At 39.3% G+C, this 25,287-nt stretch overlaps 1 protein-coding gene across 3 annotated transcripts in view; it reads left to right on the top strand.

Moving 5' to 3' along the window:
* LOC140530903 (A-kinase anchor protein 9-like) overlaps positions 1-25,287 on the top strand; it is a 67,242-nt gene that overhangs the window by 12,415 nt on the left and 29,540 nt on the right. For all 3 annotated transcript variants that reach the window (XM_072650026.1, XM_072650025.1, XM_072650027.1), the window contains exons 5-10: positions 1,127-1,246; positions 5,290-5,466; positions 10,820-10,921; positions 13,745-13,897; positions 14,368-14,547; positions 17,259-18,182. In XM_072650026.1, the coding sequence (XP_072506127.1) occupies positions 1,127-1,246; positions 5,290-5,466; positions 10,820-10,921; positions 13,745-13,897; positions 14,368-14,547; positions 17,259-18,182 (1,656 nt within the window). The remainder of the gene's footprint in view (positions 1-1,126; positions 1,247-5,289; positions 5,467-10,819; positions 10,922-13,744; positions 13,898-14,367; positions 14,548-17,258; positions 18,183-25,287) is intronic.

Genomic DNA, 25,287 nt, shown 5'->3' with positions numbered 1-25,287 from the left:
AAAATGGCTGCTTTTAAAATCTGCAGATGTTTTCTATATCAATTCAAAGTGATAAGGGTTTTCAGCATTGAGAACAGTGCAGTACCATTGGTGCCAGCAGTTGAACAGAAAAAAGTCCAGCGCACAGGTGGTGGCACATAAATAGTGACTCTTCTTCCAGGGCTGAGGCCTTTAGTAGCCAGTGACCCTACCAGCATCACGTCATGCCACTGGGAGATTTTCATGAAAAACATCCTAGTCAGGCGTGTGCTGGTTTGTGTTTTTTTTTACTTTGGGAAAATCCTTTAGATGCTTGCACAACCAGGTGTATGCCTGGCAAAATAAAAGTATGTACCTATAGTGCCCTTTGTGTACTATATAGGTTTTAATTTTTTTTTATTTTTCTTAAGGAAGAAAGAGGTATTGGGGGCTGTCCTGAAGGTTTCAAAATTCTCTTCTAGTCTATACTCCAAACACTTAAGTGTTTTAGAATTGACATATTACCAGATTAGAAATGTTCATTTATTCAGTATGCCTTTATAAAAGAATTCTTATTACTTTGCAGACAGTTGATCCCAAGTTAATGTTATAGTGTTCCTCTTGTGCAGGAAATTAAATAAATTTTAAGAATATAGTTAGCAAGTTTTTTCACATTTTGTATTCTGTATGGAGGCAGCTGTTGGCACAGTGGATAGAGCACTGGGCCTGGATCCAGGAAGACCTTTGTTTAAATCTGGCCTTTGATACTTACTAGCTGTGTTACACTGGGCACGTCACTTGAGGATCTTAATACAGTGCCTGACATAGTGAGCACTCTATAAATATTAGCTGTTATTATTATAACGTGCTTATTTTCTTTCTCCCTGCATTTCACATCATTTGAATTCAATTGACTCATTATACTTTTGACATTCATTTTGACTTCATTTTATCACTCTGTCTGAAGTTGTAAGTCAAGCTTCATTGCTTTGAGTGCACCATCATAAGAACTGTAGAGCTAGCCAAGTCTTCATGCTGTCATCTCTTGTAGCTCCTCGCGTTCAATCAGCACTGTACCTGAGGCTAGACTGTCTAAAATCATGTTAAATTAAAGAAAAATAGCACCTAAATGACTGTTTCTTCTATTAATCTTATACTCAAATTTTAGGAACAAGCATTCGATCGAGAACATGAAAGAGATGTGTTCCAGCAAGAAATTCAGAAACTAGAACAGAAGCTGAAGGCTACCCCTAAGTTCCAGCCTGTCAGTGAAGACCAGACAAGAGAGGTAAGGCTTGGGACCAGGGGTCCAAACAAACAGCTGTGCTGGGAAAGCCAGAAATCTATTCTAATAAATAATTCTTCAGAACAAGAAAGTAAAACGGGGAAATTGATATTGTTTCTCTGTAGAAAGTTTTCTGTGTCTTCCAAATGCCCTTGATGCACTTACTGAAATTTGGAATCTTCTCTTTGGATCTCTTTGTGGGGATAGGGAGAGCTGCAGTGTAGTTGTCACTGCCTCATGCTGTCCATGGTTTCGTTTAACAGCATTGGGGCTTTGTTTATTCCATTTTCAATAAACATTTGGCTGCAGACACAGGGAGGCAGCTTCTTACTTACTGTATTTGTAATCAAATTTGTTTTCACTCTTTAAAATGAAATGTCAAATATACATACCTCTGTGCTCCACTTTTCTTGAATTAAGCACTTCAGTGATTTCAAAATATGTGCAAATAAGGAGACCATTTCTTTGACTAAAACTGTGTGGTTTCATAGAGAATTCCAAATGGGGAAACTCTTTCCAAATGTGCATCAGCAATTCATCTGAAACTTCAACATGAAGAGTTAACTGCCTAGGCCACTTGGGTGACTCAGCCCTGTGTGTCAGAGGTAGGATTTTCTATGGGCAAACTGATTACTCACTGTATCACAGAATCCCAAGAGTTGAAAGGAATCCAAGAGGTCATCTAGTCTAACTCATGTACCAAAAAGTTGTTCTACAGTCCTGCTGACCGTTGGTCACACATCCTCTGCTTACTCATTCTTGCTGAAATGGCCCCATCCCCCTTTGGGATAGCTCTTACCGTTGGAAAGCTTTTCCTTCCATTGAACCTCTGTCTCCCTCTCTGCTACTTCTACCTCCTGCTCTAGTCCTATACTCACTCAGGAGCCCATCTTTCCCGTGGCAGCCTTTCAAACTCTTGACTCCAGGGAATCTGTTGGAGTGGGAAGAGCAATAGACCTGGAGTATAGAGGGCCACCTCGTCACTGTGGCCAAGAACACTGAACACTCAGATCCTCTGTTTCCCTATCTATAAAATGGCAGCCCAGGTTTCCCAGGCTCCAAAGTTCATCCTCCACGCCACTCTACTGCCCTGCTTCTTGCAGCTCCAACAAGGTTGTGGAGTATTAGCATAAATGATGGGACCTGAATGCGGGGGGAGTGTCTCAGCATTGTTTTGTCTTTGTTTCTCCATTACCTTGCCAAGTGCTTGGCACAGTGGTGCATGATAAAATGCTTGTTGATTGAGTAGAGCAAAGGAAGGTGAAACTGTGATGAAGGTCCTAGTTCCTCTTGACATGCAAATTAATCACTGCATCTGGAAAGGAGGCAAAAGACATACACCTAAAAATAGACAAATCAGGAGTGGTTAACAGTTGATTTTGAAAATCCACTAATTTGCCCCAGATTTGTTTTTGGTAATCCTGTCTAAACCAATATTAACCACGTGATCATTCACCCAGCATCTATGGCCTCTTAAGTGCTCAGCACTTTGTTAGGCAGTATGGGGGATAAAAAATAATTAAGCCCCATTATAGTATGGAAGGAAAGATAAGTATATGTTAGACAGTATTGTGTAACACAAAATAATATATAATCAAGTTCTGAACCATGTGGTAAAAACTATAAATGCCATAGGCATTCAGTCAGGGAGGAGTTTGTGGGAAGGTAAAAGATGGCTTCATGGAGGAAGGTAGGATTGACTGGGTGTCCAGGATTCAAAGGCTAGAAATGGACTGGAAAGAAGAAAGAAGAGACATTTCATGGAAGAGGAGCAACATGAGTCAAAAACACCCAGGAAGAAATGACCTGGCATGTCTGTGGGGCAGTGACCAGTTATAATGAGAAAAGTCATTTTGGATTTAACTAAAAATTGATAACTGCATGTATTTATCTTTCTGACTCCCAAAGGAGATATTCATATAGAAACATGAGTCCTTGGTTAAAGCATCACAGAAGAGTGGCAGAGTTCACTGATAACAACAAACCCAGTTACATAGCTTGTAGGTCACATTTATAGCACTCAAGTACCCATGACCTGTAGCTGACTAATTTTGTTTAGTATCTTCAGTTTTAGGAAATAAACTTTCTCTTGTTTCTTGCAATTAAGGAGTTCCACAATCTAAATTCTTATCTTTCCTGACTTATCTCCTACTGCTGCCTGGAGGTACCCTACACTTCAGCCCAACTGTACAGCTCCCCCTTCATCCTAAAAACCCCATGTCTCCGCCTGTGCGCCTTTTCCCTCTCTCTGGAATGCTACATTTTCCCCTTTCCCGTCCTGTTCCCCTTCTACCTGTGAAGATCCTGCCCATCTTTTTAGGATCTAGCTCAAGTACAACCATGTTCATAAAGCTGTCTTAACTCACACCACCTTGAAATCATTTCTTTCCTTTGTACTTTTTGTACTTTGTACTTTTCTTTGTACTTTTCCTATAGTTCTTAACACTTTACTGCTTTGTATTGTAGCTGTATGTGTACATACTTTTTCTACCAGATGATAAAATTTTTGGGGACAAAGGCTGTGTCTTGTACATTTTTTAATTTCCCATATGTTTATAATAGTTTGTTTATGTGAAAGAGAAGCATCTCAGCCATGTTACAGCAGATGCCATGTTTATCACAGCTACTCAATAAATAATCCCTCGTCAATGATCACTCGCCCTCGGAGGTGGAGTCATGTTGCCCTTCTTCCTTGGGCCATCTGATTTCACTTGCATTTCTGCTCTTTGGGCGAGTTTCAGTCCTCGGTAAAAATATGTAGCTCTCAAAACAGAATTAAATAATATTATTCTTCAGTTTGTAACTCCTTACCTTACTTTTATTATCATGCACAGAAACACACAAGCTAAGAGCTAGAAAGGAGCCCAGTTCAACCTGTGGCTAATCAAAAATCCCTTCTCTAATGTCCCTAAAAAAATAATGATCCCATGTTAACTTGAAGACCCACAGTGATGTATGGCTCATCTGTATGCTGAGGAAACATTGATTTCACTTTTAGGCAGCTGCAGTTGTTAGGAAGCTAGTTTCTTGAAAAAACAAATACAGTTGACAAACTTTTAGCCAGCCTGGTTAAAAAGAAGAGAGCAGAAAATCAAATCAAGAAAATAGCAAACCAGCACAGGGAAATCCCAGCAAAACCAACCCGAAGAAATGCAAAGGATCCTCAGAGCCTGCTAGGCAAAGTTTTATGCTAACCAGAACATGTAAATGCAGTAGAATAGAGGAATACCTTTAAAAGTATCAAATACCCAAACTCTCAGAAGATCAGATAGATCGATATCCAGTCTCAGAGAAGGAAATAGAACCAGCTGTAAAAGAACTACCAAAGGGGAAAAAACACCTAATGGACATAGAGATAATTTAGTATCGTATTACACAAATTATTCTCAAAAACGAAGGGGGAGAAAAAGATCCTACCATAATCTTTATGCGACAAATATTGTCCTGGTAAAGCTGGGGAGGATGAAACACATCCTCATTGGAGAGGCAGTTTGCAAACAATTCCATAAATTATGTAAAACCAAGATATATACAGGATGAACTGGGGATGATCAACAGAGGGAAGGCACTAGCAGTAAGAGGAATCAAGAAAAGGTAGGACTTTAGCTGAGACTTAGAACCTTATATTATACTTGTATCGTTCTTATGTGATCCTATCAAGCCCTCTAATCTAGATTTTCTCAAAGGCACAAAAAACTCTCAACAGAGTTATGTTACTTAAATTTGAAGGATACTTAGTAAAAAACAAATATTAACATTCACCAAAAATAAATAGAAATTAAAATGTATATAGCAAGCAATGCAATCTGATGTTTCTCTTTTTCTCTTGCTGGTTAAATTTTATCAATTCAGAAAATATCACCTGTTAACAACTGGGAATGATGGCTGTTTATCCTAATACCCCAAACCTAACAAAATAATATGTGATCATATTTTACTAAGCACTATTGTAATAGAAACAGATTGTTTTCTGCTGTTATCATTATATTAAAACATTTATTTATATATAAATTTATCCAAATTTATCTTGCGTATTATCTTGCTAGGTTGAGCAGTTAACAAATCATCTCAACGAAAAAACAGACAAATGCAGTGAACTCTTGCTTTCGAAAGAGCAGCTTCAAAGAGATGTGCAAGAACGGAATAAAGAAATTGAGAAACTGGAATCCCGAATAAGGGAACTGGAGCAAGCATTACTTACTAGTGCGAACAGTTTACAAAAGGTAAACTTTATTCTATAAAGGTTCATTTGACAAATAATGCATAAACTGTCAATTATCCAATTTCTATTGAAGTTACTGGATGGGTATATATTCCTAAGAATATGTTTTTGTGACTTATTTACAAAAGACAACTAGACTCAAAATGAATGCCCTTTGAATGAGCAGTGTCTGAATAAGTTGTGGTAAGTGAGGTGAGGTTTTAATAAATGACAAATGAAAACTATAGGTAGATTGGAAAACAGGAGAACATGCAGAGTAAAGAAAGCGGGACCAGAAGAGCAATGTAAGATGTGACTACAGTAATTTAAATAACAGCACTCAAATACATCTGAGCTCAGACTAAGCGCAGTAACTAGGCTTACTCCCAGAAGATAAAGTATATCTCCCACCTTTCAGTAGCAAGGTGGGCTGATTAGGCATGTGGAATGTTACAGGAGCTACCAGAAGTGGTCATTTTTTACTGGTTAGTTTTATTTTTCTGTTTTCCTTTATTAAAAGAACAAGTTCTGTTTTATTTTGATTGGGTGGTAGATGAGTTACAGCTCTGTTTTTGACTTGTTTGAACAAAATAAAGACATTAACTCTGTCGTTGTTTGCAATTTACACAGTGCAAAACAGACATCTCAGCAAGTAAGATAAGGGAATACATGACCTGCCTCAGCTAGAAAATAATCCTTTTCAAGAGAGAGATGGCCATTAGGAGGTGACAGTGATTTAGAATACAAGCCCACTTGCAAAACATCACAGAGGACAATGATAGATAACTAAGAAGAGTATTATCTCCAAAATCAAAAAGAAGTAAAGAAAAAAAAATGAGTCTACAGAATGATCAGTATAGGGTCCAACTAAAAAGCATTATGCCATGAAGCCTTCATAAATGAAAGTAGAAGTATCATAACAAAAAGATGAGAAACAAAGCAGATCTAACATTTTGTAGGAAGCCATTTCCTTTACTCATAAAACAGTGTGAGGGATAATGATATCCTTCTTGATTTTTCTGCAGCTTTTCATCCTGTTGACTTATCTTTTCCTCTCTGAATTTTCATAAAAATGCTCTCTCAATTCTCCTCCCCACCCGACTGACTTTTCGTTCTTTTTTGCTGGCTCATCATCCATATCACACTCCCTAAATGTATGTTTTCCAAGCTTCTGTCCTCATCTCTGACTTGGTGACTTAATCAATTCCCATGAGTATGTCATTATCATTTCTGTGCATATAACTCCCAGATCTATCTAGTCAACTTATCTGTGGAGTACCAGTGCACAACTGCTTTTTGAACCATCAGATGATGTGTCTCATACTTACTATCCAAACAGAAGTCATTTCCCCCCACAGATCCACCTATCTTCTAGCTTCACTATTTCTGTGGAGGGTACTGCCATCCTTCCATTCACACTTGTTCGTAGCCTCAGCATCATTAACTCTGAATTCCCCCTCACCCTTCTTCCCTCAGAGATCCATTCAAGTTGCCTTCTCTGCCTCTATAACATCTCTCCTGTCTGTCCTTCTCTAGTTCAGGCCCTCACCATCTCTTATTTGGGCTGTCAGTATAGCCTATTAATTGGTCTCCGTGCCCTAGCATCTCTCCCCTCCAATAGGAACATAAAGGAAAACAACTTGCAAAGACCTCAGAAGACTGATGGTGAATCAGTGAGCAATTAATGAATGATGAAACCCATATTAAGCACTTACTGTGTGTTAAGTAAACCCTGAGGATACAAGTACAAAGGGAGCACATTCTGTGTTCTCTAGGAACTTAGATTCTAAGTTGGGGTGTACCACATACACGGGTGTCCCAAAAGTCTTAGTGCAGATTTAAGCCTGTATAAGGAGTAGTGACTGAGGTGGGGGTGTTGATTTGTATAATTATCAGGATGATGAGTGGAGTCATAAGGGTGGTAATGGCAGTATTGATTTGATTATGGTCCCGGAACTGGAAGGAGGAGTGTAACATAGGGTGATACTGTGCATAGCAGCAAGTTGGCCTGGCTATACAGTAATACGTTACTGTAGTCCTCCAGGAACAGTGGGCGGGCTGAGGCACTCACCATTCAGTCCCATGGGGCGTAGTGCAGGAGTTCTGCAGCCGGAGGACTCAAGTCCTCAGAAGGTGGTTTCTGCTCCAGACCGATGTGGGGCTAGCAAGGAAATGGCCCAGGACTAGGTACTGGAAATACAAAGACAAAATTAGAACGTCCTACCCTTGAGGAACATTATAAAGTAGGCAATAGAGATGCAGAATAAGATAGCATTGTGAAACAGAGCCAGTGTCTTAGTGTGTGAACATTTATCAAGATCTTACTTTGTGCTGCACACTGAGTGACTGCAAAGAAAGATAAAAAGAGTGTCCCTGCTCTTAAGAAGCTCACATTCTAATGAGGGAGACAATTGATGAACAACTGTATATATACCATATAGAGACATTGCAAATGGGAGCCTCTTACACAAAGTGGGATTTAAACTGAATCTTGAAGGAAGCTAGGAGGTTGGAAATAAGGAAAGGAGAGCATTCTGGGCATGGGGGGGCAGTTGGATGATGGAGGGTAGGTAGGACAGCAGGAAGGCAGGTGTCACTGGATTGTACAACGTGGAGAGTGTCAAGTCTAAGAAGATTGGAAGGGTAGGAAGGAGCCAACTTATGAAGAGTTTTAAAGGCTGATCCTGGAATTAAAAGGAGTCATGAGAGATGGGCGGGGGGGAGGGGGGGGTGATTAGTCAAACCATACTTTAGGAAAATCACTTGGACAGTTGAGAGGAGGATGGACTGGAATGAGGGAGACCAACAAGGGTGTTGCAGAAGTCCAAGCATGAGGTGAGGAGGGTCTGCACTGGGGTGGTGGCTATATTAGAAGGCAGGACAGGATGTATAGGAGAGGTACTTGATTTGGTTACAGATTGAATATTTGGAATAAGAGTGAATAAGGAATCTAGGATAATACCTCAGGTGAAAATCTGCCTGACTGAAGGCTGGTGGGCCTCTCCACAGTAAAAGGGAAATAGAAAAGATGGGAGGAAAGATAATTGTTTTGTTTCAGGTGTGAGCTATCTAGCATACATCCACTTCAAGGTATCCAATTGACAGTTGATGGTGGAGACTAGAGGACAGGAGAAGGAAGGAAGAGAGGGAACAACTTTTTTATGAATCACTAATTTATCAGGTGCCAGGCGCTGTGTTAAGAGAAAGAAGTCAGGGCTAAATAAATAGGACCTCGTGATATCACCAAAGGAGATAGTCTAGAGGGGAAAGATGCGAGGTCCAAGCACAGTCCTTGCAGAGCACCCAAGTCTGGTGGGTGTAACCTGGATGAAGATCCAGCAAAGGAGGTGGAGAAGGAGCAAGTAGAAGGGGAAGCCGGAAAGGTCAGTTTCACCAGTGCCTAGAGAGAACGTAATGTCCAGGAGAAGCAGTTGATCAACCAAAAGTTTGCAGAGAGGTCAAGAAGGATTGAGGATTGAGAAAAGGCCATTATCTTTGTCAGTTAAGAGATAATTCATTGGTAATTTTGGAGATAGCAGTTAAGTTGACTAATGTAAATCAGAAATCAGACTGCAGAGAGTTTAGAAGAGATTATTTCATCTGCCTCTCTCTGTTGTCCCTGTGGCTCCTTCTCTTTCTTTTTTATTCCTAGTACTAAGAGACGATGTTTTCCAGCCCCTTCTCCATAACCTGACTTCCCACACACTCATCCCTCCCCCATTCTCTGATCCTTTTCTCCAGTCTTCTTCACCTGTGTCCTATACACTTTCTGTTTCACCTTGAACTAGTTCCTCTTGATCTTGGACCTCTTTCTCTCACCTGCCATTTCTCAGCCCACACTGAGACCTGATTCCCCCCAGTGACTCTGCATCCCCATCTTTCCTCTTCAGCATTGACTATACTTTTTCTCACACCCTCTACCCAGCATATACTGGTCCTGGATGGGGAGTCAGTACCCCTTGTTTCCCATCACACTCTACACCTATCTCCTTCACTAAACCTTTCCTCCTTTGAAGTTTACTCAATCGATCAAAATTTTCCACGCAATCCCAAATCATAGTGACTGCTTCTCATTTCTTGGAAAGCTAAGTACCTGACTCACTATCCTCCTTCTCTCCCCTCTTCCTGCCCTTCTATTAGGGACTTCAATATTGTGGTAATGATCTTCATTGTTTCTATGAGTGCTTGAGGTCTTCCCCCATTAGAGTGTAAGTTCCTTATGTGCTGGGATTATTACATTGCTTTGTATTTGTATCGACAATGTTTAATAAGAACTTGTTGCTTGATTGATTTGTTACAAAAGAGAGCTTCTGTTTACGTGTGTTTGTCCTTTGTTCTCAAAGAGGACCATGACATCAAGATGATGACATGACTTGCAGTTGCCTTTGATTTGAGTGAGGGAGGGTTGCGCAAGGGCACCAGCCTCACTTTCTCCTCCTGAGCCATCTGGGTCCAGTGGCATGATATTCATCAGGATGACTGGAGATGGCCCAAGATGCAGTGGGGGAGACCTTGGCCCTTTCAGGCTTAGGTCTTATCACAATCTTACTTTAAGTGAGATACACCCATTTAATGAATAGACTTCTTTAAGTTACTCAAGGGATGACCCCTTTAATCAAAAAAAAAAAAATCAAACTGGGAGGGGAAGACCCTTAGGGTTCCTGGGTGAAAGAGAAATAAATGACTGTTTAGTTATTCCATCCACTCTGTGGTAGGTAGGTGGGGGATAGTGGTAGTGATGTGGAAAAAGAAATAAAGGATATCAGTAAAACTTTTTAAATACAGAGAAAAGAGCAGAAAGTACTACAGGAAGGGATGCAAAGAACCCGGGTAGTTTTGCTTTCCCCATTTTAAATTTGACACACTTAAAACTATATGTGTGAAGTTCTCAACTGGATATATAATCCTCTGCTCTTTGTATGTTGAAATGCTTGTGTTTATTATTAAAAGAAAACTTTACTTTTTAAAAAGAATGATGCAGACAAGAGTTATACAGAATGGAATGGACTGAATAAGAGGGGAGAGAAAGAAAGGAGGTGGAGAGAGAGAGAATCAGTACCTACAAAAGATCTGCTAAAGTGGCAACACTGTTTTGGAAGAGCTGTACTACTAATTTTCCTCTACAATTATGCATTATAATTTTTCATTTTATATGCATATATATATGTGTGTGTGTGTATGTTTATACATATATCTATATATCTATATATATATATAGATATATGTATGTTTATACATATATCTATATATATATATGTATGTTTATACATATATATATATATATATATATATATATATATATATATATATATATATATACACCCCTTTATGTAAAATTGAGAAAACATTTTTTATGTTTCATTGTTTTTTTACAGGTGGAGAACCGAAAACATTTTGGAGCTGTAGAAGCCAAAGAACTGCCGTTCGAAGTACAATTACAGGCAGAACGAGAAGCTTTAGATAGAAAGGAGAAAGAGGTTTAAAAATTCTTAATTTTAAAAACTGATATTTTAATTATTTTATTATTTTAAAAACGTCAGTTGAACTTAAGAGATTTTGTCTAAAATACTTCAGCATGTTAACTAAAAAATTTTAATTTGCCTTCTTAAAGATACATCACTGTGCAGCAATAGGTTTTGCTTAGAAATTGTGATTTTTTTTTAATAAGTAGTATTTGTCTTCTCTGTGAACTTACTTTAACAGTATCTTTACTATGTGAATATCCCTACTCCTCACCCCTTCCTAAACTATCTTATGATTGAACTTCCACAATTTATTTATGTAATAAAAATACAGTAATTTTCTAATTTTTTTTCAGTATGTATTCAGTATATTTTTTTCTTTCTGAGAGAGAAAGACCACTTGGGATAAAGAAACATGATTTTTAAAAATTCAAAATTGATGTTTATTCTGATAGTCCCAAGTGAATTAGAAATAATTTTTAAGAAAACCAGTCAGAAAGACATGCTAAGAAAATATTATCAGAAACACTAAAACTCAAAACAATCTGAGAGGCTGACTTAAGGTTCTTGAAAAAAAAAGTTGTTTGGCAGTGGGTTCTTTTTTTTTTTTTTTTTGAAGTTGTATTAGAAGAAAGAGGCAGATAAAAGAAGAGGACCAGTGCTCAGGGTGACTTGAGATCATAAGAGAAAACAGAACTTTTCAACTTGAGTTTTCTTCTGTTTTCTCTGCCAAGAGGAATGACCCCTCAGGAAAGGCCAGAATGTTGATTAATAGGGAGCTGAAACACAAAATAAATGAGGCAGTGCTAAGAAAGCACTCAGCTACCCTTAAGAGTTCATGCTGAGGCTGTTGGAAAGGAGTGAGGGTTAGGTGGATCACCTTCTCCCTGGTGAAAATGTGGAGGAAAGGACGGTGCAGACCTCTCTGATGTACTCACGCTGTCCATCCAAGGAGCCTCCTTTCAGGAAACCCAATTCCAAGCTGCAAGCCACTTCACGCTGGGGCAGGGATAGAGAAGGAGTGATAAACAGATCTCTGGCTGTCCTTACTAATGATAAAACAGAAAAAACTTTGTGTGGCAGAAAGAGAGCTAAATATGAAGCAAAATGATATGAAGCAAAAATACACTTCCAGCTCTTCCACTTCCCTCTATAACTTTGGGCAAATCATTTCACCTCGATGAGCCCGTTAGTTCATTTGCAAAATGAGGAAGTTGAATTAGATGATCTTTGAAGGCCCTTCTAGCCTTCAGTTTCTCACCTTTCGACCTCATTTTAGGGGTTTTAGCTATATCCTCTGGTGGCCTGTATTTTGACCATTAAAGGACTGCTCTACTAATAATTTCTTCATTCTAAAGTAGAAATCAAAGTCATGGTAACAAAGCAATAAAAATTTACACCTCTTCTTTTGTGTTAGAAGTTAAAACCCGAATTATGTTTATTTTTCCTTTGTAATCTTAATAGTTTTCTAAAATATCATGTAGTTCTATTTTTGTACAGTGCTTAAAATGTTTCATCTCATTAAAATTTTAAAACGTGCAATCATATTCTTATCCCTTATCACAGAAAGAACTATATTTCAACTCTAAATTGAGTTAAGCAAATATTTATTGAGTTCCTATTATTTGCAAAGTAATTGTGCTAGAAATCACAGGGGCTATGGCAACAAAGAAGATACAGTGGCAGCACCTAACCCAGCATCTTTTTCAGTGTAGAAGTGCTTAATAAATGTTGGCTGACTTTCAGTAATGTTCTCCGAGGGGCAAATAGCATGTTGTTGGAAGCACAAGACAGTTACACTCATAACAATAATGTACTCTAAAAAGTTTTCAGTCTCATCAAGAAAGTGCCAGTGGAGGAGGGTCAGTGTCCACTGGTATCAAGGACAGCTTCAAAGAGGCTGGTGAGAAGGGCTGTTTTATTCATGGCATTTGTATTCCCAAGGCCTAACAGAGAGCAGACGTTCATTGATTGTTTGACATGAAAGAGTGGGCAGGATTTTGATAGGTAGGTAAAGGGGGAAAGAGAATCCTGAACAGGAAATAGTCAAGCAAAGGCATAGGAAGAGGATACTAAGTCATCTGGTCTAGATGGAGCATTGAGTGGAGAAGAAGGGAACTGTTGGGAGACAGAGCATGTCATGGAGGGTTGTGAAAACCGTGATAAGGTGCTTGGACCTCGTTCCATGATCTGGTCAGGCTTTTGAACAGATTGACTTGAGGAAGGTTCATCTGGCAACGATGGAATGTGTGGCGTAGTAGAGAGAGCACTGGGCCCTGGGGGATGAAGGACCTGGGTTTTAGTCTGTGTGACTTTCGAATCTCTTTAACTGACTGACTTAGTTTTGTTATCTGCAATAAGGTAATTGTACATGTCCTAGCCTTCTTACAGGACTATTGTGAGCACCTAATATTATACAACTCAGCCTCAGTTTCCAAATTTATAAAAATGAGGAAAGGGTAGAGCCTCTGTCACAAGGTCATGAGGTGCCGGTGCTCAATTTTATCTGCTCTGGACTTAGTAGCTTAAAAGTGCTTAGTTTGTCCTACAATAGGAGAGTCTTTTTTAACTTCTTTTTAAAAATAATCTGTGCACCAGAATTGTTGCCTGAAAACTATAGTGATTTTTTTCAATTGCGCAATATTAGAACCAGGAGGGATCTAGCCTCCTGGTCCAGCCCCCATATTTTATTTGTTTCTTAGCACCCAGTCATGTCTAAACTCAAGATATAATTTTGAACACAGTTCGTACATCTTTTCCACAGGATCTCTTAGGAAATCAACATTGTGTCTAAAGAACTTCTTTCTTCCGTTTCTGTTTGTCATTTTGACCATGCAGATCACGAACTTAGAGGAACAATTGGAGCAATTTAGAGAGGAGCTGGAAAACAAAAATGAAGAACTTCAGCAACTGCACATGCAGCTGGAAATAGAGAAGAAGGAGCGTACGGCGCACCTTGAGGACCTCGAGCAGGAGAAGAGGTTTCTCCAGGTGATTGCTGCGGGGAGACATCAGTTACAGCTGGGCTGTGACGTGGAAGCACAGATGCGGATCCATTACACGTTATACATGAACACTATGTCAGTGCAAAGTGCTTAAGAAGGCATTTAACCACATTTTTTTTTTTTAAACCAAGTAACCATCTATGTGAGCAGCAGTGTGGGATGGTGATGTGGTGCACTGTAGAGAGCGTTAGGTTTGGAGCTAGGATGCGAGGGTTCAGATTCTGGCTGTGACACTGAGCAGCTGCTTGACTGGGGGCCCAGAAGTCTCTGTTTCATCTTCAGTTAAATGGATATAGGATTGTTGCTAAACTCTTTGCAAACCCACCATTATCATTGTTTCTTCCACATTTTTTTCTTGTGCATTTTGACATTCTAATTTACATAATCTTTGGTTGGAACATCATTCAGAAAATGCCATTCTAACCCCAGCCATTGTGTTTTATTGTTCGTCAACAGGATGAAATGGAAAGACTCGGTTTTGCTGTACAAGAATTTGAAGATAGCTCTACAAAGGACCATCATCAGGTATTTGGGAAGTTTACCCAGATGATACAGGAGAAAAAATTAGAAATTGGTAGACAAAATGACCATATTACAGACCTTCAGAAGCAGCTTGAAGTTACAGCTGATAAGAAGGTATAGTTATCTTACATTGACTCCTACCTGAAATAAGTTGTAGAGCTGGAATTATAAAGAGCAGAAATGTTGGACTATTTGCTACAAGGAGATAGCAAATAGATTTCAAATATTTCTTACTTTCTAGGCCTCTAGAATTCCTGATATATTTCCATTCCCTTTTGGCTTCTACGTTATTCAAACTTTACTTAATGCTTTTTACGTACTAAGTACTGTTTTATTTATCGCTATATCCCCCACCTGCCCATCTCTGATCATTGCAGCAGCATTCTAGCATTTCTTAATGTTTGGTTTTCTCATGTTTCTTCGTGGAATTCTAACACACACACACACACACACACACACACGTATACATACACATGTACGTATACACACAATGCTTACGTATAATGAAAATGTCTCTGTGAGAGTTATTGATGACAGCATATCATAGTGGAGACTCGGAGTCAGGAAGACTTAGATTGGAGTCTGTCCTCAGACATTTAAGAGCTTTGTGATCCTGGGTAAGTCACTTAATCTCACTGAGCCATAATTTCCTCATCTGTAAGATGAAGATAATCACAGTGTATAAATATCACCTAATATTATTATGTTTATGTATAATAAGTATATAGATTATTAACTTTGAAGAGCAATTAGAGCTATTTGGAAAAGAGTTGTAAAATATACCTACATACCACATATAGGTATGGGCTTAGCTTTTGGTGCCATTTTCTGGATATTGTTTTTACTTCAGCAGTTAAAGTTTAAAATTCCATTCAAACATTTTTTGAAGATATATCACATGAAATAAGAAAAGGGAAAGAAACTGAAGGAATTAGAATAGTGAGGAAACAAAACTCTCCCTCTTTGCTTATGATATGATGGTATACTTAGAGAGTCCTAGAGAATCAACTAAAAAGCTATTTGAAATAATTAACAACTTTAGCAAAGTTGCAGGATATAAAATAAACCCACATAAATTATCAGCATTTCTATATATTGCCAGCAAAGTCCAACAGCAAAAGATAGAAAGATAAAGTCCATTTAAAATAACTGCAGACAGTACAAAATATTTGGGAGTCTGCCTGCCAAGACAAACCCAGCACCTATGTGAACACAATTACAAAATACTTTTCACACAAAGTAAGTCAGACCTTAACAAGTGGAACAATATTAATTGCTGATGAGTAAGCTGAGCCACTATAATAAAAATAATAATTCTACCTAAGCTAATCTACTTATTCAGTGCCATACCAATCAAAAAATTATTTCATAGAACTAGGAAAATGACTTAACTATTCCCAGTAATATAGTGATCCAAGATAGTCCCAAAGGACTTAATGATAAATCTGGTACTGGCTAAGAAATAGTATGGTAGACCAGTACAATAGATTAGATACAAAATACATTTTAGTAAATGGCCATAATAATTTAGTGTTTGGTAAAACCAAAGATCAAAGGTTTTGGGAGAACAACTCATTCTCTGACAAAAACTCCTGCAAAAACTGGAAAACAGTATAACAGAAACTAGGTATAGACCAACATCTCACACCATACACCAGGGACAAAATGGGTACATAATCAATAAGTAAAAAGTGATGACTATAAGCAAATTAGGACAGCATAGAACAGTTTTTACCTGTCAAATCTATGGATAAAAGAAGAATTTTGGACCAAACAAGATGTAGAGAACATTACAAAATGTAAAATGAATAATTTTGATTCTATAAAATTAAAAAGCTTTTGCACAAACAAAACCAATGCAAACCAAAATTAGAAAGAAAACTGGAGGGAAAAGTTTTACTGCAAGTATCTCTGATAATGACCTCATTTTATATGTGTATGTACGTATGAAAGGACAAGCAGACTGATTGCAGAAAAATCTGAAAAGACTTATATAAACTGATGCGAAGTGAATAGAACAGGAGAACATTGTACACAGTTGCAGCTTTATTATATGATGAACAGCTGTTGTGAATGACTTAACTATTTTCAGTAATACAATGATCCAAGATAGTCCCAAAGGATTTTTGATGAAAAATCTTATCTGCCTCCAGAAAAAGAACTAATGAAGTCTGAATACAGACTGAAACATACTATTTTTTTCTTCCTTTCTTTCTCCCTCCTCCCTTCCCTTTCTTTTTTATTTTTCAAGTTTTCTTTCACAAAGTGACTACCATGGAAATGTTTTGCATGATTACATATATGTAACCTACATCAGATTGCTTACTGTCTCAGGGCAGAGGAAGAAGAGGGAAGTAGAGATAGAATTTGAAACTCCGAACTTAAAAAGAAATGTTAAAAATCGTTTTTGCATGTAATTGGGAGGAAAATAAAATAATAACTTTTTTAAAAAATAAGGTGTACCATGTACAAGAATACTGGGTTAGGTTCAGGTAATATTAAAACAGCAATACAGTAAACCCTGCCCTCAAGGAGTTTGTATTCTGTTTGGGAATATAATTTCTTACTTAAGTTTATTTTGGCAATTTTAACTACATTTAATCTAATTATATTGAACTTGGTGATACTTTCTATGTGATTCCAATTTTTGATGTGATAAATAAAGAGATAGTCTTATTGAAATCAGTGATGTAGTCAAAACTATGATATAGTCAAGATATTCAGAATCTTTTGAGTACCCAGTTTTGGTCCAAAATAACATGAAACGGATAAAATGTAAGTGTACCTTTTGACAGGCTATAAAAAAGTTTTTCATTAACTTGTAGGTTATTCAAGAAAAAGACGAAGAAATACATTATCTAGAGTCTCAGCTAGAGTGTCTTAAGAGTAACCAAGAACGCATAAAGAAAAATAGCAAAGAAGAAATAGAACAACTCAATGATGTCATTGAAAAACTTCACCAGGAATTGTCCAGTATTGAACAGAGGACACCAGTGGACTGTCCTTCTCTCCCAGAGGAGTCTGACAGTCTGAAGCACCAGGTGGATACTCTGACAGCCAATAAACTGGCTTTGGAGCAGCAGACAGAAAGAGTACGTGAAGAGCTGCTCCTCGCCCATGTGGCCCTCGGGGAGACCCGTTACAAGATGAATCGTCTGAAAGAAGAACTGAACGTCCTGAAGGAAGAGAAGTATGACTGGGAACAGACTGTCAGCGCCGAGGATGCCGCAGAGGATGAGGATGGCCCATTTGCGGACCTGGACGCAATTTTTGGGACCCGGGAAGACCCGGGCACAGCCCCTGTCACCGCGGAGGATCTGGTGTCCATGTGGATGCAGGAGAAAGTAGAAGAGCTTATGCAGCGCAATCAGCACCTGGAGGATGAGAAAGAGCAGAGCCAGGTTGAAAGGGAAGCGCTACGGAGGGAGATCGACAGCCTCCAGGAAATGCTCAGAGAACAGGTAGCCGCTCTTGTTGTGAGCCGGGCCCAGCTCAGAGCAGTACAAGAGTATGTAGGCTCAGGGCAACAGATAAAAGAGGTTTCGCTAGAGCCCCAGAAAGAGTCAGCATCTAAGCCATCAGGACTGGCTGCTGGAACATCCCAACAGGAAGACCACATGGCTGAAATGAATAAGAAGCAGCAAGCAGAAGCTGCAGAGAAAAATACCTTGGAAAAAGACCTTGAGAAGAGCCCAGAGGAGGCAGAGAAGGAGAGAAGACAGGAAGGGGAAGAGAGAGGAATAGCTGAGGTCAGTTCAGATTTGATAGCTAACCCAAAAAACTATTCTTCTTTAAAATCATAGAATCCAGTACAGCATTGTAGAGCAGAAAAAGACCTTCTCACGTCTTTTACAGAGGAGGAAACTGTGGCACAGGGGACTTAGCAGTAGAGGCAAAGCTCAGAACGCAGGTCTCTTGGCTCCCGTGTCTAGTGATCTTCCTATCACTGATTGGTAGTTGTATTAAGCTTCATTAAAATTTAACTAGTCTAGTGTATGTTCCACAATATGCACTGTATACGGTTTTTCTCTGAAGCTATGACAAGACCCCAGGTCCTAGAGTTAGAAGGCCTGTATTTGAGGCCCCAGTCAGACCCAGTCAGTTACTCATCTCTCCAAGAATAGATGACATTATTTATTTATTTCTTTATTCATTATTATTATGTAACTGTTGCCATCTTCTCAGGGCTAGTGTGATGAGAGCACTCCTTAAAGCAATCTATAAATGTGCATTATCAACATATTGTAACTTATTGTTCCCGAGGTCCCTTCAAGCTCTAAAATTCTGTGATTTTATTATGATTGCAGTTAGTCAACCATTTGTGACATTTCCATTGTGTAAAAAATATATTTATTTTGCAGTAATTAGGTCATCGTGACATAACCAAAAATCAGATACAGGATTTTCCTTTCTAAACCCCAGACATTCTCTGACTTTCACAAGTCCACAAAACGGTGAGATATAGCGGACAAGAGAGCTGGATCACGCGTCAGGAACACTTGGGTTACAATCTGTCTTTGCTGCTTCCTAGCATGTGCAGACAGTAACAGTAGTACCTTCCTTTCAGGGCTTTTGTCAGTCATTCAGTTCATATCTATTGTGTTATGTACCAGGCTGTGTGCTGAGTTCTGGGGTTACAAAGAAAGGCAAAAAATATCCCCTGCTCTCCCCCAGCCTAATTTGGTGGGGCAGGGGGAACACTAGACAGAAAACTAGATACAGTCAAGCCATGTGAAGGATAAATTGGAAATAATCCATAGGGGAAGGCATTAACATGAGAGGCGATCAGGAAGGGCTTCCTGTCGGAAGTGGGATATTTTAGCTGATACTGAAAGGAAGCCAAGTAAACCCAAGGTGGAGATGAAGAGGGAGGACATTCCAGGCATGAAGGAAAATGCCCAGAGAAGAATGAAGAGTGTGTATGTGGGGTAAGGGGAACCATTGTTAGGGAAGAGGGTAAATTGTAGCGGGGGAGCAGGTAATGAAGGTCTTTGAACACTGTACAATAGTGTATTTGATCCTGGAGTTGAGAGGGAGCCCCTAGAGTTTATTGAGTGGAGTCAAGATCACTTTGCTTAGGTAAAATTCTATGTTTGAAACTTTATACAAATGTGATTATTTAGCACTTGGAAAGATTTTTGCATTGACGTGTTATGTACAATTATTACACTCAGAATAGACACCCTGCAAAAGGTTATTGAACTGCTAATTTACCTGAATTGTAGATAGATTATTTTGTCAGACCTACAACTTCATTTATCTGGGGAGCTCTAGGTTAAGAAACTCCATCACTGCACACCACTAGTCAACCATTCTAAGACTTGGAGGCTTAGAGTGGCCTAGGGCAGTGAGAGGACTGTAACTTATTCAGGGTCATAGAACCCACATGTGTGAAACTTCAGCTGGGTCTTCCTTATTCCAAATAAAACCATGTCCATAATGTCTACTGTCTTATCTAAAATATAATATTGTACTAACAGAACCATAAAATGACAGTATTTTTAAAGGAAAATATATTCAAAGTTCCAGCTTGGGATTCCAGCCACACAATTCCTGCTGATAGCTATCCCTACAGTGAACTTGGAAACTCTTCCTCATGCTAACTAGTAGGAATAGAAGCTTTGCCATGCTTCAGTCCACTGGTACAAGGAAGAGATTATGGCAGTCTTGGTTGGGGACAAGCTCTCTTGTATCAAAGGTGGATTCTTCAGTGGTCTGGAAGAAGGGCTCTCTAAGGATGGTGCCACCTACCTACCTACCAGGATAAAACCTACCAAGCCACTTCTTGGCCCTGGGCCTTTCTCTTCCCCCTTTCCCTCTGAGGCCCCAGGGATTGGCCCACCTCCATCCTTTTCTTCCACGACTACCTGGATTCTTCTTACTAGGATTTCTTTCTATTCCACCTTGCCATGGAACATAACATAGTCTTACAACTTCTGTACCTATCCCCAAAGTAAGCATAGCCTTTTTTAGCTTTTTTTATTCACTTATTTATTTTTAGTTTTCAACATTCTTTTCCACAAGATTTTGAGTTCCAAATTTTCTCCCCTCTCTCCACTCCAAGACACTGCATTCTGATTACCCCTCCCCTAAATCTGCCCTTCCTTCTATCATACTCCTCCCTTCCCTTGTCCCCATTTCCTCTGTTTTCTTATAGGACAAGATAGATTTCTATACCCCATTACCTTTATTTCTTATTTCCCAGTTGCATGTAAAAACGATTTTTAACATTCATTTTTAAAATTTTGAGTTCCAACTTCTCCTCACTCATCCCCACTGAGAAGGCAAGCAATTAATATAGGTTATACATGTCTAGTTATGCAAAAGACTTCCATGAAAGTCATGTTGTGAAAGACTAACTATATTTCCCTCCATCCTATCCTGCCCCCTATTTATTCTGTTCTCTCTTTTGAGCTTGCCCCCTCCTAAATGTATTTACTTCTAATTACCCTCTCCTCCCATTTGCCCTCCCTTCTGTCATCCTCCCTACACCCCACTTATCCTCTTCTCCCCTACTTTCCTGTAGTGTAAGATAGATTTTCATACCAAATTGAGTGTGCATGTTATTGCCTCCTTAAACCAAATGTGATGAGAGTAAGCTTCACTTTTTCCTTCTCCCCTCTCCCCTTTTCACCTCCATTGAAACAGCTTTTCTTGCCTCTTTTGTGAGAGATAGTTTGCCCCATTCCATTTCTCCCTTTCTCCTCCCAATATATTCCTCTCTCACCCCTTAATTTTATTTTTTTAGGTATCATCCCTTCCTATTCAACTCATCCTGTGCCCTCTGTCTATATGTATGTAATCCCTCCAATTACTCTAGTACTGAGAAAAGTCTCAAGAGTTACAAATATTCCATGTAGGAATGTAAACAGTTCAACTTTAGTAAGTCCCTTATGATTTCTCTTTCCTGTTTACCTGTTCATGCTTCTCTTGATTTTTGTGTTTGAAAGTCAGATTTTCTGTTCAACTCTGGTCTTTTCATCAAGAATGCTTGAAGGTCCTTTATTTCATCGAATGACCATTTTTCCCCCTGAAGTACTATACTCAATTTTGCTGGGTAGGTGATTGTTGGTTATAATCCTAGTTCCTTTGACTTCTGGAATATCATATTCCAAGCCCTTCGATCCCTTAATGTAAAAGCTGCTAGATCTTGTGTTATCCTGAGTGTACTTCCACAATACTCAAATTGTTTCTTTCTGGCTGTTTGCAATATTTTCTCTTTGATCTGGGAGCTCTGGAATTTGGCTACGGTATTCCTGGGAGTTTTCCTTTTTGGATCTCTTTCAGGAGGTGATCAGTGGATTCTTTCAATGTTTATTTTGCCCTCTGGTTCTAGAATATCAGGGCAGGTTTCCTTGGTAATTTCATGAAAGATGATGTCTAGGCTGTTTCTTTGATCATGACTTTGAGGTAGTCCCATAATTTTTAAATTGTCTCTCCTGGATCTATTTTCCAGGTCAGTTGTTTTTCTAATGAGATATTTCACATTGTCTGCTATTTTTTCATTCCTTTGGTTTTGTTTTAGAATTTCTTGATTTTCCATAAAGTCATTAGCTTCCATCTGCTCCATTCTAACCTTTAAGGAATTATTTTCTTCTGTTTTTTTAGGGCATTTTTCTCTTCATTGGCTTTTTGGATCTCTTTTGCCATTTGAGTTAGTCTATTTTTTACAGTATTATTTTCTTCAGCATTCTTTGGGGTCTCCTTTAGCAAGCAGTTGACTCATTTTTCATGATTTTCTTGCATCACTCATTTCTCTTCCCATTTTTTGCTCTACTTCTCTTACTTGATTTTCAGAATCCTTTTTGAGCTCTTCCATGACCTGAGAGCAATTCATATTTTTCTTGGAGGCTTTGGAAGTGGGAGCTTTGACTTTGTTTTCTTTTGTTTGCATGCTTTGGTCTTCCTTGTCACCAAAGTAAGATTCTATAGTCTGATTCTTTTTCTGGTTTTTGCTCATTTCCCTAGCCATTTACTTGACTTTTGAGCTCTTTGTCAAGGTAGTTCTCTGCTTCCCGTGGGGATGGAGGGTGTACTGTCAGCCACTTGATCAGCTGCCCCTGCTGCTACTGTTGCAGGTTCCTCTGCCCCCTCCCCCCTCAGCCACTCTCATGCTGGGGCCAGACCACTCCACTCTCCTTCACTGGTCCCACAGGCTTTTTCCACTGACCTTCCAATTTGTCCTCAGCATTTTGGGGTCATGAAGTCTGGAAACAACCACAGGTGTGAGAGATTCAGTCTCCCCAGGGCCTACTCAGGTCCTCTCTCTGCACTCGCGGCCCACACTGGACTGTGCTCTGCTCCCAGCGTGGAGCGATGGACACTTTCTGGCAACCTTTCAGTCTGTCTTGGGCTGGCGTTTTGCTTCACTCTGTCATTCTGTGGGTTTTGCAGCTCCAGAATTTGTTTAGAGCCATTTTTTACAGGTATTTGGCTGGGCTTGGCAGAGCGATCTAGAAAATCTGTGCTGTTATTCTGCCATCTTGGCTCCACCGCCGCCCCACCCTGCCCCCAGCCGTCTAGCTTTTCAGAAAGATTATTTTAGTTTTTTTACTAGTAGAAACAGTTGGAAACAGGAAGTTACTTCTATTTCCCCCCTCCTCCTCAGCTTTCTCTTTTTTCTACTTAGACCTGTAGGGAAAGTCATAGTTTGGTACTATTGAGTTGACTGAATTATAATGGATTGAAGTGAGACCGAGGTATTTTTCTGAGGAGTCAGTCAGTAAACATTTATTAGGTACCTGGTATTTGCTACACGCTGAGCTAAGGGCTGAAGATACAAAGAAAAGCATGATAGTCCCTGCCCCTGAGGAGCTCACTGTTTAATGTGCAGCTGCAGGGCTGTGATAAAGTCCTGCAGACAGGAAGCACGATAAGGAGGTGAGAGATTCAGAGTTACTTTTGTGTGGGAGAACGATGTGTTTCTGTAAGTTTCATAAAGTCCAGGACAGCAGGCAGGTGGGTAATGATGAAGTGAATTCCCAGAGAGCCTTCCTTGTGTGATGGAGGGCCAAGAATGTAATCTCCAGTGTCCAGCCGCCACCATCTCCAATTAGAGGGAGGGTGTGGTCCCAGGGGATAGGGGTGCTGAAGAAGTATGAATTTCAGAGTAGATTTCATCTGGCAGAATGAGAAATTTCTAGAGATCATGAAGTCTAGGACAAGCAGCCAGGTGGGAAATGATGGATAAGAGACTTCAACTAGTTGTTTTGGTTTTTTTTTTTTTACATAAAATCTAGAATGTAAATGGAGGTTTAGGGGCAGATTCTAGAGATTCTTTAGCCCTGAGGATGGACAAGTAGGACAATTGAGAGTGGGGGAGAGGAAGAGGGACAGCCTTCCCTTCTTTTCCAACTTCTAATCCTGCCTCTTCACACCCTAAACTGGGAGAGGGCCTCGACCTAGAAGCTTATCTTCCACACTTCCCTGTTCACATGGAGGACCATACAATGAAATAAAAATGAGGGAAGCCATTGGACCAGGCAAGAAATTGGTGGCAGTAGGATGAAGTGGTATAGATAAATGAAGAGCTAGTTTTCTTCTGTTCCCATTAGTAAATATGATTAACATGCATCATTTCTCTTCATAATTAATTTTTCTAGTTTATAGATGTAACATTTAATCATAATTTATTTCAAGGTAGAATTTACTAGTAACCTACTAAATATATTAATGGCAGGAAAAATATCACAGCTTTGGAAGATTTAGTATAAGTCAAGAGATCATATCCTTTCATAGTCAAAACTCCCATTTGATTCTTAGTGTTACATCTTTTATATCAAGACTGTTATATCAAGACTTCATTCAGATGCACAGTTTTCTTCTGGGGAAGTAGACTCTCAACCTGTAAGTTTTCCCACAAACTCACAAGTGTGATTCTGTGTGAGAATGTGGAGATTCTCTTGGGACAGAGGAAAGAACACTGGCTCTGAAATCAGGGTTCACATCCTGTCTTGATGCTTACCATTATTGTTTAGGGAAATGCCTTCACCTCCCTGGACCTCCTCACCTGGAAAATGGAGGGGGAGACTGGACGTGAGGAGCCTTTGAGCTCCCCTCTCTGGTCCTGGGATTCTCTGCTTCCAGATTGATCGGTCTTTCAAGACGCTATGATAATATGTTTTATTCTCCACAGTGCATTAGTAACCCTTTCCCAGCACTGGGTTCCTTGTAAAGTTTCTTTCTCTTAAAGTTGTCTGAAGACATTTCATGGTTTACCAAATTTACCAAATTTGTTTCCCTTATGTTTTCCTATCATTCCACTTTATTTTATTTTTGCATAGTACTGTATTCATTGTAGTGCCCATTCAAGATCCACCAAGACAAGTGAAAGCAGGGAAGTCTGTTTGCTGAGCTTCCCATCATTAAGGCAGAAAAGCATGAAGAAGTACTAGAATCAGCTGCATGATCCCTAATTGTCCAGTCTGATAGACCTTCTCTAGTTGGACTGTATGCCTGAGTATGAACCTGACAGAAGTTACACAAAACAGCTGAGAAGTTTGGTTTATTCTGACTCTCTTTACTGTTAGCTTTTTAGGCCAGATTTCATGGAAGTCTCTTTTTGCTGGAGGAAGGAAACCCATAACCACTTGATAGTGATCTATTCAGGTGACTCAGTAGCACAGTAGATATAGTCCCAGATTTGAAATCAGAATGACCTAGGTTTAAATCCTGCTTCAGACAGTGACTGGCCCTGTGACCCTCATGATAATAATAGCATGTGCCTCATCGAGTTGTTGTAAGTTTCCAGTAAGCTAATATATTTAATGTGCTTTGCAAACCTTAAATGGCCATGTAAATACTCATCATCATCATATGTGGGCTTGCTATCGATTACAGTGGTACAGGCAAATG

The sequence above is a fragment of the Notamacropus eugenii genome, chromosome 3 (genome assembly GCF_028372415.1).
Source record: "Notamacropus eugenii isolate mMacEug1 chromosome 3, mMacEug1.pri_v2, whole genome shotgun sequence".
Classification (NCBI taxonomy): domain Eukaryota; kingdom Metazoa; phylum Chordata; class Mammalia; order Diprotodontia; family Macropodidae; genus Notamacropus; species Notamacropus eugenii.
This window is presented reverse-complemented; position numbering and strand designations above follow the sequence as displayed.